Raw genomic sequence first — 21,456 nt, 5'->3', positions numbered from 1 at the left:
TCCTAATCTTTTCATCAAACCCTTGGCCACCCTTGACCTCCCATACTCTCCCTGCAGTCACTTCTGCCAAATTTTATCCTTAAAAAAAAAAAATCAGCAAGAACAATTTATTTTCTATTTCTTTCCTTTCAATTCCATTTAATGAAAGCAGCTCAGAGTGACCTGAAAAGCTTCAGCAGTTGCCAGACTTCTCAGATCACAGCCATTATTCTCATTAATGTAAGTGGAGTGTGATGGAATGGGAGAAGGAATGAAAGGCTGCACTCAGGGCAGGCTCTAGCCTCAGCCTGTCATCACTTTTCCCTTCTGCTGTGTGATAATAAACAGGATTTTTGGAGGAACCACACATGTCTTCCTAGAGGTTCAAGTCTGCTTAAGAAGGTAAAATGACAGCTTCCAAGAAGAAATGCAACTTTTCTTAGAATAAAGGGAGTAAATGACTGAGAAAGAAACTTTACATAAATAATGAAAAGATAAAAATAGAGTAGCTCCTCAGCACTCATTAATTGCCACAGCTTCATTGCTTTTCCTTGGAGTATGATAAATTACACCTGCTAGCAATCTACTTCAATACATAAACTTTCTGTACAGAATTAGGATGGAAGTCACAGAAATCTAAAAAATTAATAATAATCTGTTAACATTTCAAAGACCAAAAGTCAACTGAAGGAAGAGGAATTCAGCTAAGGTTGTATTTTACCAGGAAAAAAACAAGTTTCAAGTCCTTCCATTAAAGCCAGTTGAAAGGTTTTGACTACCTTGAAAGAGATAACTTTATACAGTCAGATAAGCTTTTGTCTGGTTGGATGTTTTTAATGTCTTTCATGTGTTAACCCATTATACATTAATTAAAGTACATAGTTCAGGAATCAATTAAAAAGCATTCTCTCCAGGCTTGGCTTTCTGCACTGAAAGCTGACTTTACTTCACAGTGGGGCATTTGGTGATTCACCTCAGACAGAGTGTTGGCCTTTTTCTTGTTGAAATGTACTCAATTCCTTTGAACAGTACAGGTAGTAAATGTTGAAAAATACCTTACCTGGCTAGAAAGGTAAAAGAAGAAACAAAAGTTTATTATTCCCAACATACTATATTTCTGACCCAGGAATATTTTGAGGTAGCTGCACCTGTTATAATTCAGACTCTTCCAACTTTAAAGCTGCTTGAAACTGAAGAAAGCTGAATAGAAAAAAAACCAAAACCCTTAGATGAACAATTCCAACACCCAAATCCACTACAATTAAAGCTGGAGCTCCCTGAAGTAGTTCCCCTTGGGAGAACCTACTCCTATCTCAAGGAGAAATTAAATACAGTTTTGTTTCAAAGTATAAGAACAGTTTTGCTGTGTCACTCAAAACTCCACCTAGCTTGATTTCTTACCTCTGACTAGCTGCATATTCTTAGGGTAAGATATAACAGAATGTATGTTGAGTACTTCTGATATAACCTTCAACTTTAACATTCAGAGCTGGAGGATGCACCTAGATCATCATGATTAATAACCAAATAGAGAAATATCTAATTTCAAAATATTGCAGTCATCTGTAAAAAGGAGTCAACATTCTTTAAGCACTACATAGGCTTAATTCAGTGCTGTTAGAACATGTCTTTTTTGGCCAAATATTATTTAGTTCATACCTGCTTTTTCCATAAGTCAACAACTTTATGCAGAAGTTCATCATCTTCTCTTGGTCCTGGATTGGTGATCAAAAAATCTATATCATGGCCAATCTTCTTACCCCTAGAAGCAATAAATAGCAAAAAGACTAAAAGAGTTAAGTTCCTGTTGAATTTCACGGTACTTTCGAAGAGAATATTTTTGCTGCATTATAAAAAGAGTTTGCAGCATAAAGTGATAGCAATGTTTCTTGGAACATAATCAAAATGGAATCTTTTATTTCTTTTATCGGGTCTGTCAGTGTTCTTTGTTAAGCAATAATTCAAGCTTTTTGATGTATTTTCTCTGTTGTTCAACTAGATACTGCAGATCCATTTGGTAATGTTAAATCTCTCTCTTTCTTCCCCTGAAGTCCCAGAAAAGAAGGTTTCAGTCATCTTTGGATAAAAAAGCATAATCAAAATACCGTAGTACATATTATGAATCCAGTGCAGTAACAGCAGATAAACTTGCCAGCCTGAATACTGCAGGCTTAAATATTATTCTTTAGCTTTTGATGGACACTTTAATGAACAAAACTGTGATTATGAATAATTTTATTGTTTCTTTTAATGGCAGACATAAAATCTCTGAGTATTTTACATTTCTTCTTTTTTAAAATATAACAATGCTTTTTGCAGAGATTGAGCTTGATTTTTTTTCAAGAACAGTTCAGCCTTAATGTGACTAAAGCTTGTTTATTACACTAAGGATTTCACAATTAAATCCATATGTGCAAAGTTTAATTGTAAATGTTCTTAATGAAAAATGATGTCATAACCTCTTGTTTTTCTGCATTTAAGTCTAAGCATTCAGCTTGCCTTTCATCCACTTACCAAATGTATTAAACCTAAGTCAGATTAAGATGTAGCTATCATTGGAAAACAGGCAAAAGCATGCTATCGGAATGTTTCCCTTCAGAATTATAAAATGTTTGAGAACATCTGAAAATTTATCTTACAGTGCAATTCGTCTGAGGATTGTAGAACCAATACAAGGTTTTCATTTTGGTCTAAATACTGCAACAGGGACTGCATACACATCTATTTACTGGCTGTAGCCAGGCCAGCCTAAGGAGAAAGGAGCAGAGGAGCTATTTCTGCAACTAGGTGCAGTATGCAGGAGGTGAAGTAAGCATCCGAAATCTGGAGTAGTGGCACCTAAGTGTAGCACATCTCCAAATCTTTTTTATGTGTTCATGGGAAAAATCTGCTCTTGCTCATGTCCACAAGGGTACGTGATGTTATAGCTCAGGTGTGTTTCAGTTCAACACTGTGTCCAGTATTCAGGGAACTTGTGAATCGTTATACAAGCAGTGAAAATGGGAACTGTACAAAACAAAAGATTTGCTTTTTTTGTATTTAATGATATAGTTCATTCTCTTAGTGCATAAAACTGAATCTGATTTCTTAAACTTGGAAATCTGTAGGAACAGGACTGATTGGCAGACATGTCAACTGCCATTTGCATGACAGGAAATCATCTAACTGATGGATAGTTGAACAACGTTAGCAGCAAGATGTAAGGAAATTAAAATCTAGGTTTTACATTTGACAAGCAGTCTAACTCACTACAATGCAACTATTGTGCCGTGTCTGCAGCAAAGTCAAAACTGCTTAAACAGGTGGAAATGATTTCAAAAGAAGTTTCAAACAAAGCATCAGTCTAGGCTTAAAAACCAAACAGCAAATCAAACTCAAGAAGTTAAAAAACATTTAGTATTCCATGTAATACTTTCTGAGTTATTTTGTAGGATGACATTCATTACCTCTTAAATTACCATAATAATCCAAAGCTCTTACATAGCACCTTTTACTTATGTGTCTCAAAATGTTTTTCCAAAGGGAAGGAATTTACTATTCCTATCTTAGAGATGCAGAAAGTGGCATAAGAAAACTTGCCTAAAATTATTAAAAAAAAAAAATCAAAGGAGGAAATGGGAAGCTGATTCCCAATTCTTCCTCTGGTACTCAACACATACATATTTTAGGTTAACCACATCTAAAAAATCCTGCATCAACCCAGCCATAAAATCCCAAGAAATCCAAGGTGTTTCACTGGCCATCTATTTCCCAAGACAGAGACCATTTATTGAAATGCTTTTTATTTGTGAAGTTAGAGTGTTTAAATCTCATATAAAAGCACACAATATAAAATGATTGTTATTGTCAGAGTTATATTTCAGCTTCTTTTTGAACTAATGCACATTGGATTAATTTCTGGCTGAATTTGTCAGGCTGTTACTGGAACGTTTAGTCTAATTTCCACTAGTACTCTTTACCAAATAATGTATTTCATCCTAGAAAAATTTATTACCTTCCTTAAAATAGAAAAACAATCTAGTAAATGAAAAAGCTGTATAACATATATTGCTCACGGCTTGTAAATCATGCAAAAAGATGCAGTAAAGTGCACATAGATGCAGACCATCATTCTATTGAAGCTGAAGGGAATGTGGCCATTGATTTCAGCAAAGTAGGGCTTTTCACATATATATTTATATATTTGTATGTGTATACATAAAAACATACAACCATGGGTATTCATAAAATTACATAAAGGGCACATAGGATGGGATAGTGCCAAGGTGCTCTGTCCCCAGCTCAGGAAGTACGTAAACGTATGTATTTGTTTATCAACAACTAACTCTATATGCACATCAACAGTTCATTGAAACTAAAGCTAACCATATACCTAAAGACTAGATATGATACTGGACTTGATTATATCCAAGTTAAACACCAGGGTGCCAGACGTCTGGTCTTCAAACTGGATATGAAAACCCAGAATTCATCACCTGATTAGGTGCCTCAGAGATGAAACCTCAATCTCTTGTTCATTCCTGAAGCTCATCAAGAGGAACGCTGCAGGCTGCAGTCTTTTTCAAACCCCATCACATTCAAGAGAGCAGGTTCCTTACACAGGGCTACAGATGGGCTTTATCATGATCTAAAAACTGAAGGGGGTTAACTAAGCATCATTCATTTAAAATGAAAACAAACACTTTGTTTGAAAAACAAACACCAAATTGATGCTATCAGTGCCTGGTTTTGTCTTGCATTTGGTAGCCCAGTGATTGGTGCAGTGATTCCTCATCTTTTTATTGCCTTACTTTTCTCAGTTAGGAATATTGGCAATGTTCCTGCTTCACAGGAGGCATCTCCTCAGTCTCCTCTCCTTCTGCCTTCCACTGGGGTACAGTTCCAGGACCAGAGTTCAGAGATAGCCTTTGGGTCCACGCCAGTGTCTGCAGGTTATTTATTTACTTGTTATTAGCTATTGGATTAAAACCACTCATCCAGGAAGGAGAACACTGATGTTTTCACAGCCAAGTTATTTGTCATCCACTGACTCTTAAATAAAAAATACAGACACAGTGCTTGGTGCAGGGAGCAGAGTCTTAAAAGTTCTCCTCTCTAAATAGGCATCCTAGTCAGGACGTTACATCACACTCTCTCTTCCTGGCTCTACAAATCTCCCATTTTATACTGCAGGGTGGCATAAATCCACCCATGCTCGTGATTTTAGCACACTAATGGATGGTGGGAGATGTAGGGATTTGATTCTGGCACACCACTGCCTACGTACTCTAATCACAAGGCTTTTATATAAAATTTGAGTACTACTTTAAAAATAAAAACAGCTGCAATGACATTTTAGAAAAAATAATATACATCCTTTTAATGTGTTTGAGAGTTGCTCAGAGCTTGTCTATTTTCTAGGCCTCCTGTGAAATGAGAGTGATAATCTGTCTAGTTTCTAGATTCCACCTGGGCATAAGCAGAATCTGGGAAATTATTTGCTTATACCTGGAAATGCTGGGGCTGTTATGAAGCAAAAGGAGCAGAGTAATCAGGGACATGACTGGGGAGTTCAGGTTCTGAGGCTTTGAAGAGAAAAGGACATGGATTCAAGTTTTGGATTTGCTATTCAGAGCCACTTACATCTTCTTTTTCTTTTCTTTAAATCTAAACCTAAATCCTTGTTGGGCTGGAGCTATAAAAAACCCAGCACCTTGCAGAACTGAAATCACAGCTTAGGTTTTGTCCTAATAATTTATTCAAGCCTGAAGACTATAAAAGACAGAGCACTGTTAATTAACTGTGTTAAATTCTTAGCTGACTAAACTTTTATAAAGCTGGTAAGTGTTTCTTAGTAGTTGATGAATTATCTTTAAGGTTGTTGGAATTTTCTTTTTTGCTGTTATTGTTTTAATACAAAATCTAGATTCCAAGTCATCCAACAAAACTATCATTATGACTAAAACTTAAATATATGAATATGGCAAAGGATAATCATATTGTCTCACTCTACAAGGGCAATATTTGCATGATTAGACATTTTAGAGTAGTCTGTGTGCAGAGTATTTTGAAATCCCAGGATATTATATAATGGCTAAGCCATATCAATCACAATTCTGATAAACTGACTTTAGTTGAAGAAAGATGGACCGACATTTCTCTACCACTCACAAGACTTCACTAATGGAGGAGCTTCAACCACTTTTTTGCAGCAATGAGTTATGTGTCAAAACCCTGAAAACCGTTTAGCAATCTTTGTGCTTATACAGAGTTCAAGTGGATACAGAAGGTGATACTGTATTTCCATGTGTGTGCTTGCATTAGGTAAAACTGTAAGCTTTTCTTAACCTTGTGCAAGCCCTTGAAGTACGTGAAATACAAAGTGAACATCAACAGCCTATGTTTATAAGAGTAACTGCATCTCCTGCTCAGGCATATTTCTAGGAAATATAAGCATCGAAGTAAAATCACAGACAGCACAATAACTTTGGATGGATCTGTCATTAAAATGATTTATTATTACCTTTACTATTGACATTGTATTGTGCATAGAAATATTACTCCCTTCTCAGTGGTGCCAAAATATGCTGGGCTTTGCCTGCTAACCAAGGAAAGGCATTTCTCCTTTGAAATGTTGCAGTCTAAGTCCTAGATTTGTTCACCACCATCTTCTCTATCAGCCTCCTTCAATTGTGAGGGCCCTTCTCCAAGAGCAGCCCCTTTCTTCAGCTATGGTCAAGCTGTGTATCCAAGTCTGCCATTACTCACAGTACATACACACAGCCCTGTATTTTCCAGCTAAGCTTGCTGTACTGTAGTTTTTCTTCACGGGCTTCCTCTGCCTCTAGGTTTCTTTCAGGTCTTTATAATTTTGCCCTATAATATGATTCCTCCCTTTTTTTCACAATATGGATAATTTATTTTTAAAAATATTTTATGTTCTACTGCAGTGACATTCTCACTCCTGTATGCTTAGCATTGAGAGACCATTGGAATAATAAGGAGGAATACACAGATCTAGGTATTTTTTTGTTTCCCTGGAATTCTTTCCTAGCTTGATTTTACAGGCTCTGTATTAGACTTTTTCTTCTTGGGTGCACCTCACTTATTCTTTCTCACTGACAGCTCTTTAAAATGTGTCTGTTAGTTTTCAAATTCCTAGAATCATATTCTGATAGATGTAAAAGTTGTCTCTCTTTTGACAATCCAACTGTTACCCTGCTGTGGAATAAACCAGAATGAATAGGATAAATCCTTGGATAAAAGTCTTCTGTGAAGTCCTTCAAACCGTTAAAGTGATTAACTGAATGGCCTATTTGCAGTACTAGATGATCATAAATATGACTTCTGACTTTAAAACCTTGAACACTGTACTAGATTGGTCCTTGGTTTATTTAGGTTATTTGGTAATGAGTCACTGTGATGTTTTGCTTTACAGGCTGCATTTTCGTGTTTTCAGAGGTTCACACTTCATTCCAAGTGGGATTATTATAATAGTTTTTACAAATCCTTCTCAAGCAAAACTCTGACTTCACTTCTGTGTGAAAACAGTTCTCAGGTTGAATGATTTACCTCAGATCTGTCCTTGTCCGCTAAATAACAAATGATTGCCTGACTTCTGATTAGAAATGCAAAGTGAACTTTGCTTTGTTGGCTAGAAATTTTGGACCAGGAATCCAATTTTGCATCAGGCTTTCCAGGGCAGTCTAAAATACTCTTTCTTCACAGCTGCCAATCATCTTAGGAAAGGCACTTAAACACTCTTTTTGGGGAAGAAGGCACTTAATATTCAGAAGAAGAAAAAGGTTTTCAACAGCTGCTCAGAAAGATCATCAGAGATGACTGTGGCCCACTGGCTCTGCACTCTCAGAGCCTGAACTGGAGACAAGCTGGCCAACTTGTATTTCTGTTTCTCAAAAAACAGATGGAAAATTTCCAAATAATTTGTTTCATTTTGTAACAGTCACAGCATAGCCAAGTCTCCATTTATTAAGCAAATCCTATCTATTCCTTATTAGACAAAATTCTTGTTGGCATAATGGTAGCATTATAAGCGTTGGATGAGGTTGCATGTGTGCTAAATCCTTCAGTGTTTACACACGCATACTGAACTTTACACCGCCACTGATATTGGAGGCTTTAATCACTTGCATGAAGTCAAGCATATATATTTAAGAAGCTGGAAGACTAACAACTAACAGGTGCTCATTTCCAACGTCTGATCAACTATATTAAATAAATAAAGAAGCATAAATTCATGTGGGGTTCCTGAAATAAAGCAAGTTCATTGCATATAATTAATTACATAATAAATCTTCAAATCATATACTCATTTGACTGCCACAAAATATAACATAATGAAGTGGGGACAAATAATGGAGAACAGAAACAGATTTGGTATAGACATTTCAGGCTTCTTTCTATTTGGCTGAACCTTTTATTCCTGTTAAAACTGTGGGAAAATATTCCTTGTGGAGGAAGGCATATGAACTTTTAAACATTGGATATTGGCTAATGTTCTGAGTTAGTCTGTTTGATGAAACTGGTTTGTATTTACTAAACAGTACATTTATGATAATATTAATATTCAGATTTGGCAGATTGAAATGGTTTTAAAAAATGTTAATGGATGTTTTACCCATATAATTTGCGGCCTTTACACTGAATAAGAGAAAACCCATAGCTGTGAAATAGTTTCCTGAGAATGATTGCTATCAGGAAATACAGTGAAAAAAATCAGGCCATCAGGAATTGCTATGCAACCAATATTCACCATAAAACTGGTAAGATTTTTAAACTCTCACTTTCCTGACCATTTTATTGGATAGTTGCATTTTGATAGAGAAAGCTAGGAAAATCAGCAAAAGTAATCTCAGACCAGAACTACATGGAGCGGGCCTCAGATAGCATGTGGAGAGTGTGCACAAAATATCAGAGGATATAACTCTCCCTTCCTTCCAAAGAGCTCAGATTAAAAGCAATCCAGCTGAAATCCCTTTGTGTAGCAAGCTGGATACTAGCTAAAATGCTGAAAGCCGATATAAAAAAAATGACAAGTCCTTTATTTGTTTAAAGAAATATGGGAATTCATTACATGTTAAATTAAGTGTCATCTTCTCTGCATTCTTCTTTTGGGAAATGCAGGGAGGACAGCTTCTAGACAGACATCCCCAAGTGATTTGAAAATATGTGAGGCCATTTGAATATTTCCTTGAATATAGATGAGCAATATGCATAAACATCTAGGAAGAGCAAATGCAATTGCTGAAGTGATGATTGTGTGGCAATGGAAAAGGGATTAAACGTTGCAGAAGATTACACATAGCTGAAGGAATGGACAAATTGTGACATAGCACAAAGAACTTTTGTTGAAGCAGCAAAGAGAAAGCTTGGATAAGTAGCAGAATCACTCCTTTTAGATATAGCAAAAAAATAATTTATAAGTAACATAAAATGCATGTTCCTGAGGGAAAACTCTAGTAGCCTCAGTGTGCGTGCATAGTCAAACATATAATTACAGCTATAATTAAACATGTACACGCATGCATACATAGTTCAAAGATTTCTTTCTGACTATTCTGATACTGATGCCATATTTTTACTCTAGGGAGGTATCCTCTACGCTGGGTCTGATTTAACTCCCACTGTACTGGCAATGTAGAACTATTATTTGGCATCAGTTGAGTTTGACCAAATAGAAGTGGCATGGTAATTCTGTCTCTAATAACCGCAGTCCTGATTAAGGTACCTCTACTACCTGTCTCCCACCAGCATGTGTCTTCTCAGAAGAGGAACAGAAATTTTTATTCCAAATCCCAGGTAGTCTGCATGCTTGTGCGTTTGCTTATTAAGCAGTCTTTGCTGAGACCTTGAACAAGAGATGGACAATTTCTTAAAGCCAGATATTAAAATAATTCTTAGTTACTGTCACTCAAACTATGAAGAACTACACCTTTTTCTTGTATAAACCCCATTATAAAGAGAAAAAAAATCTTTAAGCTGGAAGTACTGGAGTGTAACAGTGCTACAACTATTATATAGAAGGTAAAATCCTGGACTGTTTAACAGCCAGAGGAGAAAAATTCCATTGATTGCAACATAGTCACAGATTTCATTCAGCCAAGAATCATTCTTGGCTGTAATACTACAGATTTTTAAAACCTTGTTCCATAATGTTCCATATTCAGGTATAAGTTACTAGCAATGTAATAAAATATTAATGCGAAGTAGACCAATAAGTAAAATTCTCAGAATATTTTGCCTGAGCGAATTTAGTAAATTCAGAATTTAATCAGAAATTAATTATTTCAGGACACTTTCTTCTGGCCTTTTTTCAGGTCTGAAATCTGGACCTAGAGTAAGTAGCTTTATTGACTCAAAAGGACATTGGCCTTTGCTAGGTATATAATTAGTACAGTGACAGGAAAGAACAAAGGCTCTTTCCAAGGAAATGAACAGAACCATATCTGTGCAAGGGTTTCTGCAGCAGTGATTTCACGCTGAAGGATTTTGTTGAATGGAAGAAATTATAATGGTTGCAACATTCTCATTTCATTTGCAACAAGAACTGGGTAATAGCTAAAAAAAAAGTTAGAAAATTATCTTGTTTGTGACAGAAAGGATCTTCCAAATTACAATAAAATGCTGTAACATTTATTTTAAGTTATTTCCTCAGAAACTCTCAATTACATATTCTGATCAATACTGTAAAGAGTATTAACAGCCTAAGTAGCAGCATCATACTATACCAGTCCACTGCTATCATAAATGACCAGCTAAACCCTGTACACCACACATAAGCTGTTCTTCAAATCACTGTCAGCTTTAGCTCAGCAGTTTTCCTTAATATTCAAGTCAGCTCCACATTTTCAAAACAATATTTAGATTCAACAGTGTCAATGCAATGGTGGTTCACATACATATAGAGTAGGTAGCAAGAAAATAAACACTCACTGAACTGCAAAAGCAGCTCAACCAAAGTTAACAATCCAAAACCACTGACACAGAGAAAGCAGAGACAGCAGAATGCAAAAAGTAACTGTTCGCAAGCCTGACTCACACTGTGCAATGATTACTTTGTCAGCGGAGGGAGAGCAGAAGAGGGAACGTTCAGCCGGTATAAACCAGGAGCACTCAAACATGCTGAACTCTACCACCAGCTCCACTTGCTCTCTAGGTGCATGATCTTTATACCTCCACCTAAAGGGAGGTTAAACATGACAAAGACATAAGATTGATCAGGATGCCAGAGGCAAGATACCATTTTATAGTTCATCAAATTAGATAGTCAGAAGGCTCATCTATACCATTTATCACATGAAGACATACTAAGCTTCCTAAGGGTTGTAGTTTTTGGAATCACAGATCGCTCTGATTCCAGAATTGAAACTCAGGGAAGCCTCCCATTGCAGGACTGGGGTGGTAAATAGGAAGAGAGAGCTGTATAGATTATCAGGTTATTTTATGCAATGGATAATTACAAATCCTAGATCATAGTTTTGCCCATGGTTATTAAAAAATGAATAACCGAGAAGGATCCTCTGCACCTTACATTGCACATACAAGTATCTTTGGCAGGTGTCACTTGTTATTTCATCCTGAGTGAATGAATCCCAACAATGGTCCACACACGCAGTCAGTCCCTGCTTTTCAAAAATAAAGTAACGTGCCTGAAGTAATGAGGAAAACAATAAAGCAAGATCTGATCAGGGCTCCGTGGAAGATAGATATGGGTATGGGAATATCTGGCTTCTTGCGATAATTTCTGCTCTCCTGGTTTGTTATTTGAATTAGATGCTAGCTGCCTTTGAAGGCAGTTTGATGCTAGTGGTTCCCAGCCAGTGTCAAAATTCATTCTCTTTTCTTTCTAATGCCACATAGGTGGTAATGTACTATAAAATGCCTGTTGAGATGAGAAGTGCCAGTGCGGGAAAATACTTGCACAAACATCTTGAGGCTGGACTCTGATTTTAGTGCCCGGCATTTCAGTCACTCTACTGGACTTGGTTTACACAAGCTGATAAAAATTGAGAGTTAAATATTTCTGGAAATCTAAACACAAACTGACTGAAATTTTGTATTCCATATCAAAGGAAATTCTGGAATTCCTGTCCCTTGAGGATTAATTCTTCCCTGACTGTACATCACAGGGCTATTTTGGGGCATAATTAATATCTTTGAGATGGTTTAATAGGATGCTGATTAATGTCTGAAATAGCAATAATCAAATTAAATTAACTGAAATAAATTCTGCCACCAGCAAAGACAATTAAAATTAAAACTGAATTAATGATATATTTAACTGAAAAGATACCATACAGTTATGAGAGTTACTCTGACTCATTTTGAGGCAATTTGTGGGTAAAAAAAAATTGCTGTTGTAGCTTTGTCTGCAGAATTGCTTTTCCCACTGATTTAAGAATAAAATAATTTTAGATTAGACTGTCTCCAAAATGAAAACATAGTGAAAACTGAGCCAGTGTTCTCCTGGGCAGCTATAAATCAGACTTCTACAAAGGTTTGAATTGCCAAAGACAGCATATAGCAGCTTCTTCACCCACCCAAGTAATTCAACATAAACCCAGCTGAACTACGTAAGTATTTGGCAAAGATTCACAGGTGTCTTCTCTGGAAGAGGTGCTTGAGGGTGGACACTTCATTAAAATGCTACTTTTCTTGCCCAGTGTAACACTAATTCTAATTCACTGGGGACAGAACTCATTTTCCATAGCTATGGAAGCTATTTATTTTATTTTTGAAGCTAATCCAACTCTGCGATGAAGTAGCAATGAAAAAATCCCTTTCCCGTTAGGAGCAGAAACTTTACTTATACAGCATAAGGGAATATAGCTTTAATATTGGATACACAAAACAAGCACTTCTAGTTTCTCTTTTATTCATCAGGGTATCACTGCTATGGAGCATCAGTAGCTGCTGTTCAAGGAGACTTCTAGGGAAATGCCTAACAATGCAGAGAATGCATTACTTAAAATCTTTCTTGTATCAAGCCAGGATAAAGAAGTGTCACCTGCTGCAGCAGAAGGGATCACATCTCTGGATATTTCTGCAAGTTATGCTCTGAGGGTGAAAATCACTGAAGTGAGGAGAACCAGTGCGAAACCTGCGCAATACCACTTAAATCTTACTTAAAACCTAATTTCACCCTCAGTGACTACACTGCCTCAAAAAAGTATAGTAATGCGTGCCATTCACCTAGTCTCTCATTAAATGTGCTTTCAAAGACCAAGCGTATGTCATGCTATGCTTAACTGTGTGTGCCTTTTATGACCCAAAAGAAACCTAGACACTGTTTCTCAGACTACAAGACACCTAGGTACTCCTCTTCATGTCGTGCTGATGTCTTTTTTTAAGCTTTGCTTTAACAGACATATGATGTTACTTTAATGCAATAAGAAGAAAAGACAAATCAGAAAATTCAAACTGACAAATTCAACTGAAGAACTTAAATGATCAGCAGTATTGCTAAATTTATCCACTGATCTTATAAAGCTCTATTAGATTATCTGCATTAAAAATTATTTAATGGGTTAAAAATACTATAATGCAAAACCTCGAAAAGATTTCTTTCCCTGCCTTGTGAAAGGAATGCATGGTGAATGGTGTCTTTATATATTGGCTTCTGTGGACTTTTAGCCAAATGGTTATTTCAAAGCATATTCAGTTTAACATAAATCTGCATGAGGATTCTTTTATACATGGATATCTAAGAAAAACATGAAGTTGTGGAACATTGTGAAAAACTTAATGAAAGTCAAAATTTGAAGATCTGACCAAAAAAAAAAAAAAAAATTACCAGAAAACATTATTCCACAAACAAAAACATTATGAACAATCTGATTGACCTATTTTTGTACGTATTATCTTGAGGAGGACCACCTAATTACTCACATGCTGAAATTAATTCCCTTTAACCTTAACTCAACTGCAGAGTTGTCAAAACACACACGCACAAAAAATCTGTGAAAAACAGTTACAAAATTCAATTTCAACTAAATTTATTACACACTCTTGTTTATAAAACTAGTCCTTTACCAGCCTGGTTTCTACTGAGACAGCAAAGTAGGATAATGGCCATGTAAGAATTTAGTCACCTACTTCTTAATTAGAAAGTATGGCTATCTCTATGTATTATAATAGTTGTACTGCCTAGATGGCATTATTGTCTTCCAGCTTTCTGTGACATAAATGCACGAATGTGGCTGTCACGAATTATACCCTGATGTTGAATATTTATCCCTTTTTGGCTTGCACACAAGAAGACTTTTTGCTTCTAACAGCTCTAGGCTCTCTGAATTCTATATTTGAAGTAAATTCACTATTCCACCAACCAAAACAAAACTATGCTTAAGCTTTGAATCACTGAGAGTGCTGTCTCAATTTCATGTAAATAATGCAACTGTACCTGGAAGCTGTCCATATAATTTCAAGCTTTTAAAGCTTATGAAATGTACCATACCAATCTGTCACAGTTTTATTTAAAGTCATGAAATACATTGCTGAAGTTTTGCTTTTGCTGTCTTGGCAAATCCTTTAAATTACACTCCATTCCAATCAAGCATTTCAAATGACATCATAGAAACTTCCTGCATACATAAATTTTGCCGAGTGCCAATCAATGGCGAAGCAAAACCTCTTCAACACTGTTTGAAAAAGATATACACTCCAAATGAGTATTGATGTGGATTTGGGATCTCATATATTAAGCTGAAAGGTAAGAGTATGCAGATGATACATTAGTCTTAAAATGTATATCTAGTTTTGCATTTGTAAACTCAACTGTCAGCATATTCTATGATAACATGGAGCAAGCTTTCTCACTCTTAAGAAACAGTCTGTATGACAGTGGTACAGTATCTTTGGTTACTAGAAATTGTAAAATTTTAATTATTCTGAAACCTGCAGAAAAAAAGAACATATTCCAATATTGTCCTGATTTCAGCTGGGATAGAGTTAATTTTCTTCCTGGGAGCTGGTATAGTGCTGTGTTTTGGATTTAGTATGAGGATAACGTTGATAACACACTGATGTTTTAGTTGTTGCTAAGTGGTGTTTACAGAGGTCAAGGACTTTTCCGCTTCCCCTGCTCTGCCAGGCGCACAAGAAGCTGGGAGGGGGCACAGCCAGGACAGCTGACCCCAACTGGCCAAAGGGCTATTCCATACCGTATGGCGTCATGCTCAGTATAGAAACTGGGGGGAGTTGGCTGGGGGGCAGCAACCGATGCTCAGGGACGGGCTGGCGTCAGTCAGCAGGTGGTGAGCAGTTGCATCACTTGGTTTGGTGTCCCGTCCCCCCCCGGGTTTTGTTCCTCTTTCTCTCTTGTTGTTTTCCTTTTCATTACAATTTTTTTTTTCTTTTTCCCAATTATTAAACTGTTCTTATCTCAACCCACGAGTTTTCTTATTTTTGCTCTTCCAGTTCTCTCCCCCATCCCACCAGGGGCAGAGAGTGAGCAAGCGGCTGTGTGGTGCTTAGTTGCTGACTGAAGCTAAACCACAACAAATATGTAGTAAGTACTGAAGAATCAGGCTTGACTAGGGAGAAGGTACATTTTTATTATTTATAAGAGCAGGCATCTCAGACTAGACCTGCTCAGACACCCTGAAATACCTAGTCTCTTTTGGCCTAATTCAAAGGCTTAACAAAGACTTTAGAATTATGCAGACAGAGAATGAAGAAAATTCAACTACCTCTACTTATGAATACAACAAAGAGATCAGTGCACTCAAAAATTGCAGATGTTTCAGTGAACTCTCAGAGAGTACAATGAACTTTGGAAAAAAACAAAGAAAAAAAGGTAAAGAAAATGACCTCTCCCCCTCTATCCAACCATAAATCAATATGAGATGATGAAAGAAGGTGGTTAAGGTTTTTAGGTCTTCTGTCTGACTTCTTTGGAGGTAGTTGGTGACTGGCACTGTTCAGGACAGGCTACCACAAACTGGGAGAGAGCTGGACCCTTCTAGATCTGGATTAATCATTATATATAGATATTGCTCTGATTCAAGATAAATACAGGTGCTGTGTCCACTTTCTGCTTGTGTTCTGCCAGAGAATGAAGTTTGCCATTGTGAGGTATTTAGATGGAGTAATCAAGAGCTGGCTGTAGATTATACATGTACTCAAAATGCCTAAAGGTGGAACTGAATGCTTGAAATGCATTGACGTTCTGGATTCGTAAGTCAGAAAGTTTTCCAGTTTTTTGTTTCCATCTCAGCTGGTACATAATCTACTCAGGTGCCACATTTCAAACAGCATTAGTTGCAAACCAAAACCTCAGCTAAGGGAGTTATATATTGCTAGAACAATAACCTAGTGATCTCTTCAACATCATTAATAATGCAGCAGAGAAAACAGACAGGTCAGCTGCATTCAAATTATTTACTGAAATAAGTAGACAACAGTCTGCATTATTAATTATGAAAGCTGTATATTTTAAAAAATGCTTTTATGAAGCTATTTGTCACACTTACATTTTTTTTAACTAGAAAAAAATGATTTTGCAACTAAGGCAGTTTCCATTTACTAGTTTAGATTTTTATTGTCCAAGAGAATTGTTTGGTTCAGAATTATATTTCTATTCATCTTACTCAGAACCTCATTTATATATAAGCTAACATTTAAGATATGATATTTTATTTTGAAAGAAGAAAGAAAAAGGTATTTTTCTATACTGACACTACAACAAAATTAACAAATAGCTTTATAGAAACAATTTTTGCTGTATTGAAGCTTTCTGGTGGTAGATGGAAAACGTGCATTCAATCCCAGTCCATTTTAACTCTCTCTAGCTAATTCTCTTGAGAATTTCAAATGGATTATTCCTTTGTCATATCCCTTTGTCACGGAAACTTCCATCAAAATGTTCTTTTTCATGCATGTCTACTTTGGCATTTCCAAAAATCAAAACATTCACTTTAAACAATGTAAAAGACAATATTAAAGTTCATGCAAGGAAGGAAACGTGCATTTTCAGAATGTCTGAATGATATTAGTTGTTCAGCCTGGGTTTCACTTACTTGGCAGTGATGGGACAATCTGTAGAATCAACCTACCATAAAAATAAAGGTTTCTATTTGCTTCCTGCTCAGCTGTACTGGAAGTTATATAAACATGACAGTTTTTCTATTAAAATTCCTTGAACTGAGAAATAGATTGCTTGCATCCACTGAAAAAAAAATAAAAAATAAAAAAGACATCCCCACCAAATTCTAACATAAAATGGGACTAAGACTTCTGTTTGAGCTGGAGGTATGATGGCTGAAGAGTGCAGGTAATTGTTCATGCATTTGGGTTAGTCACAAAGACATGAGAAGCTGATTTAAGAAGTTGAACTTTCTGGCATTTTGTGGCAATATGTATAATTCTACTTTAGTTGTGATTACTTTAAGATATTTTATTAATCTATTCCATCTAATGAAATATAATATCTGCTAATTTCAAAGAAGAACCAGCCAGAACAATATCTCAAAGAAACAGCCATGTCATATTTCTCTAAACTCTTGTTCTGACTTCTTTCTGAATATAATCTTGACTTTTTCAACCTGCATTGTTGTGTGATCTCGGGTAATGGGGCATATTTTAAGGGCATCTTCATTGTAGCTACATATTTTTATTTCTTGAGGCATTTCCTGGGTCACCATTTCTTGCCAGTTCAAATTCTCAAACAATCAGATGAAAGTATCCTTCTGTTTTGTCATGATTCAGCTGAAATCAGTGTCAAGGCTCCCACCGACCTTTTAGCTAGAATGTACCAATAGGTTGTTCACATGTCATTTATGATATTTGAATGGTGGAGATACGGTCTACATTTACTAAGTCTGGATGCAGTACTATTTATGGTAGTGATACAAATGCATCCTATTATATCAACATCAAGACATTTCATAAGCAACAATGTTCAATGAGGGTATTACTACCACGGGCAACCTAGGTGCAACGGGACACAGTAACCTCTGCAACAAGATCAAATAACCAGGAATGCTTGCTGTGTTTACCAGCTAGAACTCTGTCTAGGTGTAACATATGCCAAGATAAAAGGCAAATTTTCTGCAGTCTTTGATCATTAGCATAACATAGAGAGTGTAAGGTTATTAGTATATGAGCTAATATGAGTTTCTAAATTTGCATGTGAGAAGAGGGAATCCACAACATTTCAATGGCTTGTTGTTTTTTGGTTTTGGGGTTTTTTTTTTTGTTCTCCAAGATAGCACCTAGTAGTATCATAGAACAGTTATCATAGCTGATGATTATAACTGAGTCTATCTTATCAGGTTTTGCTGCTCTCTATTTAATGCTGATTTTCCATTCTTCAAAAAGATTGCCTGAAACATTTCCATCCAACTCTCCCACAGCATAGCAACAATCCATAATAAATTCTACCATTCCTAAACTGAAAGCAACTAAAAGGACTATTTCTGGCTATATCTTGTAATTCAGGCATTTCCTACATGATTTATTTTAACCTTTTTAATCTTTTCCTTGTTATCTGACATGTAGAAAATGTCCTGTCTGACTCACATCCTAACAAAAAAAAATTTAGCCAGCAGTTACCTCCTCATTATCATGTCCCCACACCATTAGCACTATTATGTCACACTTAATTAAAATGTTATGGCTATTCTTGGTCACAGGCATCTGCAAAACGTACCCTCTGGTTGCTCTAACCATAATACAAGGTCACCAATGCTTGCAGCTTTTCTCATGAGCTTTTTCTCTTTTATCTGCCAGGAAAATGTCATTCTTTGCTTGTGCTGTCAACCATCTTTACAGCAACTAACTAGCCTATAATAAACTTTGACTTCTGCTAAAGAGTAAATCAGTAATGAGTAAACTCTGCTATAAATATCCTGTTTTCAAGCCAGCTTTCTAGGAATAAAACCATGGTAAAAGTGATGCAGTATATTATATATTATAATTAGAACTGGTTTTTTAATCTCTTGACGCTAAACAACAAGCATTTGATCCTGCAAACCCTGACTGTCTGGCATCTGAGCCTGCAGAATCTCTTTAGCAAACAGTGAACCACAGAATAATATTGTTCATCTTAGTAACTTCTCACTAACAGAGAGCAAAATCTTCAGAACAAATTCATCTCTGGCGTAGATGCCCTGAAACACTTATGAGTAAAACATACTAACAAACAAAATTATCTTGCTATATGAATAGTAAGAAATATACTTGCAAATATTTGAGGCATCAGAAAGCTCTCAGAGGAAGCAACACACATTAAAGAAGGACTGCAACCAAGAGAAAATGTCATGAATCATTTCAACTTCTGTCCTGAATTGCTTAGGGACAGGCACTGGAGTTCATAGATAAAGAGATGCTTAAGCACAATTGTCTGAAACAAAATAAGAAATAGACACTTGTTTTCTGGTGCACCGATATATGTCTGATGGAAAGCTGGCTAAGCATCATTAACACTATTCTTTCTTAACACATTAATTAAATCTCATAATCATACATAATCAGGCTCTATCCTTGGCCCATTAACACTGCCTTACAGCTGACTTTACTGATGGGAACTTTGTCGAGGACTGCTGGCAGAGTTTTGTTTCAGTTTGCCTTTATGCAGTTTTGATTCGATTTGCCTTTAGACAAGAGTACCACTTTCTTCTGCGGGTATCTCAGTGTTACAAAGACAGTGTTACTGTCTCTCTTCATTCCATTCCCACCTTGAGTTGCTTGGATTTTGTAAGGCATCCTCTTTTTAGCAGGTGAACCCCAATGAAACTATTTTCTAGATAAAATCTAAGGAACAGAACTGTCTAACAAACTATGCATCCCCATCTCATCAAGGCCTTGCACGTCTTTGATTTGACCTTTTTACGTTTTTCTTTTATCTTACCACCTTATCTGAAATCTCCTGTCTCTTTTTCTTTTTATCTTGCTACTTCATCTTTCCCTGAATATATTCCACTATCTTAATAGTCCTCCTTGTACCTCATGCTCTATAATTTTAGAAGATTTTTACTTACCAGTTTTATGTACTATCATGAATATATTTTACTCTATAGCTATTTAGTCGTGGGACAGCCTGTAAAACCCTTAGTGCTCATCCATTTACAGAAAATACTTTTCAAGTAGTATATTTTAAATATCCTACTTCAACATACTTCCTGACCTGAGTATTACAATCAGTCCATTTAAATTCACTGGCTGAGCATTTCAGAAATCAATGCATGATATTAGCTGTCTTCATGCCAAATGTTTATAAGAGACGCTCTGATTATTGTGACTTTTCAGAGCAGTACTTGAAAATATGATGCCTCCCTGGAATATCCATGTAAAAGGCAAAAAAACCCGACCATTAAAAAAAAAAATCACTAATGACTGGAAAATATTTGCTGGTGCTTGATTGTGCTACAAATTCTGAGTGATAATTATAGTTGATAGTTTATTCTGTCTCTCTAATCACTTTATTATTTGCAATGAAGATTTAGCAGAGTTGGTCAGGAAAATGGGAGAAAGCAGAAGGATTTGTGTGGACAGTTAAATATAAATGAGAAAGAAATGTTTTAATCCAAGTTGTTATTTCAATTTCTTGGCCAAAACCCGAATCAAAATATTTCAGTGATCTTGAAAAGGCATTGTAACACTTACAAAGGTTTCTGTGCCTCTGACTACCTCTTCCATGATGCACATACCCCTGTCTTTAGGTGAAATGACACAATGTAGTATGAAACTTCTATAGCTGAGGCTCGTCATGGAAGAGAAATTCTGACTAAACAACTCACTAAAGAAATAGAAATCACTTGAATTATAGCCCCCCCTACCAGGCAACAGAATGGCATTTCTGTCCATTTCTTCAATGAAGAATTGAAAATTTTCACAGAAAACAAACAATACTTATAAACACTTTGACAGATATTTTCCAACTAACCCTAAATATAAGTGTATCATCTGCTTCATTCACTATCGTAGTTTCTGGGTATAGAGCTGTTCTGTAACACCACTGATATGTTTTGGCTTGCAATATTCACTTTGTCAGCATTCCCTTTCAAATTCCCTATTCCCTATTCCCAAATAGTAACATACAAATAGTATGATAAAGTAACATAAAAATTCCCTGTTCCCAAATAGTAACATACAAATTCTCCTGTCCCCCAGTATTCAAAAAAACCCCAACCAAACATTAGTGAAAAGCCACTAAAATAAAATTCCAAAATGAGTTAATAATTTCATTTCTTCACTGAATTTAGACTTTCTTACAGTGAAGCATGTGACAAAATCAAAACTTACTAAAAATTAGATATTCATATTCTCTATCATATTCCTATTATATCTAATATCAGTAACATGAAAAAGAATGAGTCTGCAAACTGCATGAGCCCTGTTTTATGCACTTCAAATTAACTGCAGCACATATAACATGACTGCTACAGAATAGTTCTAAGGTTATCATCACTGATCTTGCCTGAGATTTTCTTGTAAAGAATTACTTGTCCTTCTCTCTACAAATTTTGAAAATGAAGC

The 21,456-nt window shown here is 36.0% G+C and overlaps 1 protein-coding gene across 1 annotated transcript in view; it reads right to left on the bottom strand.

Annotated features, from left to right (window-relative positions):
* The window catches only part of DNTT (DNA nucleotidylexotransferase), a 94,498-nt gene that overhangs the window by 33,967 nt on the left and 39,075 nt on the right, over positions 1–21,456 (bottom strand). The window contains exon 8 of the mRNA XM_072871080.1: positions 1,639–1,741. Within this exon, the coding sequence (XP_072727181.1) occupies positions 1,639–1,741 (103 nt within the window). The remainder of the gene's footprint in view (positions 1–1,638; positions 1,742–21,456) is intronic.

Source organism: Ciconia boyciana, chromosome 8, assembly GCF_034638445.1.
Source record: "Ciconia boyciana chromosome 8, ASM3463844v1, whole genome shotgun sequence".
In the NCBI taxonomy this organism is placed as follows: domain Eukaryota; kingdom Metazoa; phylum Chordata; class Aves; order Ciconiiformes; family Ciconiidae; genus Ciconia; species Ciconia boyciana.
The sequence above is the reverse complement of the archived record's forward strand: the minus strand, read 5'-3'. Positions and strand labels throughout refer to the sequence as shown.